Raw genomic sequence first — 4,458 nt, 5'->3', positions numbered from 1 at the left:
TCTGTCTGAGGATGATAGGCATTACTTAGGCTCAATTGAGTGCCAAAAGCTCGCTGAAAAGCTCCCCAGAATCGTGATGTAAAGCGAGGAACCCTATCATATACAATGGTGGAAGGTACGCCATGTAACCTCACAATCTCCTTTATGTATAACCGCGCCAACTCCTCCATAGTACAACTTATCCGAATAGGCAGAAAATGAGGTGACTTGGTCAGTCAATCTACAACCACCCAAATAGCATTACAACCTGTTCGAGTCCTTGGTAAACCCAACACAAAATCCATAGCAATGCTCTCCCATTTCCACTGTGGAATCTCCAAAGGTTGAAGGGTTCCTGCTGGTCTTTGGTGTTCAATTTTGACTTTCTGACAAGTTAGGCATTTGGAAACATGTAATGCCACATCATTTTTCATTCCTGGCCACCAGAACATCGTCTTTAGATCTTGATACATCTTGGTGCTTCCCGGATGAATGGAGAACCTGCTCTTGTGAGCTTTCTCCAATATGCTCTGTCGTAAATCCCTAACATCTGGCACAATTATTCGACCCTTGAACCTCCACAACCCATCTTTGTCTTCTGACACTCTCCATTGCTTGCCTTTCTTAATCGTTGGAAAAATATTATATAATTCTTGGTCATTCTGATGAGCCTTTAGTAGTTCAGCCTTGAAGTCGCTTGAAATTTGTAACTGGCTTAGGCATAAAGTCCCAAACTCTTCGCTGATTCCCAGTTTCAATCCCTAGAAGGCTTTTAGCAACTCTTCCACTCTTAGCATCATCCAAGTAGCACATAGGGATTTCCTACTCAGGGCATCCACCACCACATTCGCCTTTCCCAGATGGTAGTTCAGCTCGAAGTCATAATCCTTTAGGAGTTCCATCCACCTCCTTTGACGCATATTCAACTCTTTTTATTCAAATAGGTATTTTAAGCTCTTATGGTCCGAGAAGACTTGGAATTTCACACCATAGAGATAATGCCTCCAAATTTTTAAAGCAAAGACAACGTCAGCAAGCTCCAAATCATGAGTTGGATAGTTTCTTTCATGTGGCCTTAACTGCTGTGAGGCATAAGCTACAGCTTTGTGATGCTGCATTAACACACATCCTAAACCCTTCAAGGACGCATCACAGTATACCCCGAATGGTTCTCTCAGCTCAGGCAACACTAACACGGGGGAAGTAGTTAATCTCTGCTTTAAAGTAAGTAAAATCTCCTCGCACTCAGGAGTCCACACAAAAGGAACATCCTTCCTAGTTAGCTTGGTCAAAGGCAAAGCGAGCTGTGAAAACCCTTTAATGAACCTCTAATAATAACCTGCTAAGCCTAAGAAACTCCTGATCTCCGTCACTGAAGTCGGTCGCTCCCAATTTATCATCGCCTCAACCTTGGCAGGATCCACTGCTATTCCTTGTTTACTCACCACATGACCAAGAAATTTCACTTCAGACTTCTAGAACTCACACTTGGATAGCTTGGCATACAACTTCCTATCCTTCAGGATTTGTAGCACTGTTCGCAAGTGTTCTGCATGCTCATCCTCTGTCTTAGAGTAGATAAGAATGTCGTTAATAAACACAACAACAAACTTATCTAGATATGGATGAAAAATCTTGTTCATGTAATCTATGAATATTGCCGAAGCATTAGTCAGTCCGAAGGACATCACTATGTATTCATAGTGGCCATAGCACGTTCTGAAGGCAGTTTTTGGAATATCCTTATCTCTGACCCCTTATCTGGTGGTATCCGGATCATATATGAATCTTAGAGAACACACCGGCTCCCTGTAACTGGTCCATCAGGTCATCAATCCTTGGCAACGGGTATTTATTCTTCACAATAATCTTATTCAGCTGCCTATAGTCAACACATAAGCGCATACTCCCATCTTTCTTCTTCACTAGTAACACTGACGTGCCCCACGGAGAAACACTTAGTCAGATAAAGTTCTTACCCAACAAATCCTCCTGTTGAGACTTCAATTCGGCCATTCCTAGAGGTGACATCCTATAAGGAGCACTCGAGATTGGTCCAGCCCTAAGTACTAACTCAATGGCAAACTCAACTTCTCGGTTAGGTGGAAATTCCTCAATATCATCAGGAAACACCTCTGGAAACTCACACACCACCGGGATTTTCTCCAAGCTTTGAACATCACCCAAAACACCCGCAGCTAACAACAATATTCCCTGACATTCGGCCCCAGAACAGTTCACTGTTATGGAATTCAGGAAGTAGTTATTTACCACAACCGTCTCCTCTGTGTCTTCAGGCATAAAACACACTGTTTTTGTAGAGCAATAGAGTAAAACATGGTTCTTGGATAACCAGTCCAATCCCAAAATGAGATCAAGTCCAGTCATCGGCAAACAAATTAGTTTATGCATGAAGTGACGCTGTTGTATTCGAAAAGGAACTTGGGGGCATCCTAACCTCATCACCATAGCCTTATGGGTAGCATTATACACCTTTAAATTATACCCTAGTACTACTATTTTCAATCCTAACTCATCAGCCTTCTCAAATACAATAAAAGAATGTGAAGCTCCAGAATCAAACAAGGCATTCAAAGTTTTACCAGCCATCTCACAGTTACCTCTGATCAGTGTCTCTGACCCCTCAGCGCCTACTAAAGAAGTAGTGTACACTCTCCCTGGCTGTTGCACTCTACCTGTCTCATACCTCTTCTTCTCTGGGCAACTGTTAGCCAAGTGTCCAGGCTGCCCACAAGAATAACAGACTCCAGTCCCAAACCTGCATGGCCCAGAATGGTACTTACCACATCTGTGGCAACTCACATCCTGCTGTGGCTGCTTCCCCTGTCTCCTTCCCTGATTAGCATAGGTATTAGGCCTTCTGAAGTTGCCTTGCCCCTGATTGTTCTGAGAGAAAAAGCCACCACGCTTAAACTATCTGCCCCTAGGTGCAAAAGTCCTCCCTATAGTCCTCTGGAATGGCATCCTCATACTCCCTTTTTTCTACTACAGCCCTTTTGACACATTCCTCAGCCACCCTGCTCTTATTCACAAGCTCAGAGAATACTCGAATCTCTATAGGTGCTACAAAGCTCTGTATGTCACTTCGAAGGCCGCTTCATACTTTATGCACTTCCACTCAGCAAAGTCCTCAAGAGCTCCCTGACAGATGCATGAAAAGCGGCACAATTCCTCAAATTTACTGGTGTACTCAGTAATGGTCATCTGGCCCAGTTTCAGCTGAAGCAATTCAAGTTCTTTGGCATTTCTAACTGAGTTGGGGAAGTACTTCTTATAGAATTCCTCTCGGAACAACTCCCAAGAGATCACAACCCCGTCAAGCTGCAGAGTATTAGGCCTCCTGAAGTTGCCTTGCTCCTGATTGTTCTGAGGGACAAAGCCGCCACGCTTAAACTGTCTGCCCCTAGGTGCAAAATTCCTCCCTATGGTCCTCGGGAATGGCATCCTTATACTTCCATTTCCTACTGCAGCCTTCCTCGCACACTCCTTAGCCACCCTGCTCTTATTCACAAGCTCAGAGAATACTCGAATCTCTATAGGTGCTACAAAGCTCTGTATGTCACTTCGAAGGCCGCTTCATACTTTATGCACTTCCACTCAGCAAAGTCCTCAAGAGCTCCCTGACAGATGCATGAAAAGCGGCACAATTCCTCAAATTTACTGGTGTACTCAGTTATGGTCATCTGGCCCAATTTCAGCTGAAGCAATTCAAGTTCTTCGGCATTTCTAACTGAGTTGGGGAAATACTTCTTATAGAATTCCTCTTGGAACAACTCCCAAGATATCACAAGCCCATCAGGCTGCAGAATGCGTCTCATGCCCTGCCACCAATACTGAGCTTCACCGTGCAGCTGGTAGGTTCCAAACTCAACCCACTGTTTATCAGGAACCTGCTGACCCTGTAATGCTTGCGCAATAGCCTGTATCTAGTTATCAGCATCAGTAGGACTCGAGGTCCCTCTGAAGGTCGGAGGGTGAACTTTCAGGAAGGAAGAAAGTGACATTGGACCATTATCACCATTATTGCCATTATTTCCATTATTAATTTGATTTCCCAGGGCTTCAGTTGTCGCTTGCATTGCTGCTGCCATATTGCCTAAAGCAGCCATGAAGTCTACAGGGTTAGGAGTATTCCATGACGCTTCAGGCATAGCATTGCCTATTCTGCCTCTACCTCGCCCACGTCCGCAAGTCGACATCTGGTCCCTATACACACCAAACAAGTGATATCAAGTTGATCAGTCTCAATATCGCAAGTTCAGTGCTTTAAGTCCCAAATACATGCTCATGAATGTTTATGCCACATATATCAATTAGATATCCTACTATCACATAAACCCATACACAGAGAATGCACAGAAGCACAATCAGTCCATCCTCAGGCTCTATAGAAATGAATTGCTCTGATACAATAATGTAACACCCTACTACACAGAGTTTTACGCTTAAGTCATAGAA

At 43.9% G+C, this 4,458-nt stretch overlaps 1 protein-coding gene across 1 annotated transcript; it reads right to left on the bottom strand.

Annotated features, from left to right (window-relative positions):
• LOC107611623 lies at positions 216 to 4,199 on the bottom strand. The gene is made up of 7 exons (XM_016313531.1): positions 3,981 to 4,199; positions 3,583 to 3,899; positions 3,085 to 3,496; positions 1,959 to 2,886; positions 1,782 to 1,913; positions 1,486 to 1,627; positions 216 to 720 (listed from the first exon to the last, which is right to left on the bottom strand). Exons 1-7 carry the CDS (start codon positions 4,197 to 4,199, stop codon positions 216 to 218), a joined length of 2,655 nt encoding a protein of 884 aa, XP_016169017.1.

The sequence above is a fragment of the Arachis ipaensis genome, chromosome B01 (assembly GCF_000816755.2).
Source record: "Arachis ipaensis cultivar K30076 chromosome B01, Araip1.1, whole genome shotgun sequence".
NCBI classification, from domain to species: domain Eukaryota; kingdom Viridiplantae; phylum Streptophyta; class Magnoliopsida; order Fabales; family Fabaceae; genus Arachis; species Arachis ipaensis.
This window is presented reverse-complemented; position numbering and strand designations above follow the sequence as displayed.

Excerpts from the sequence above, each read along its gene's own strand:
- LOC107611623 (XM_016313531.1), bottom strand. The coding sequence starts at position 4,199 with ATGTCGACTTGCGGACGTGGGCGAGGTAGAGGCAGAATAGGCAATGCT. Across the intron at positions 3,900-3,980 it reads CACTTTCTTCCTTCCTGAAA|GGTCAGCAGGTTCCTGATAA; the intron begins GTTCACCCTCCG and ends CAAGCATTACAG. Across the intron at positions 1,628-1,781 it reads GGACCAGTTACAGGGAGCCG|ATTACATGAACAAGATTTTT; the intron begins GTGTGTTCTCTA and ends CAATATTCATAG.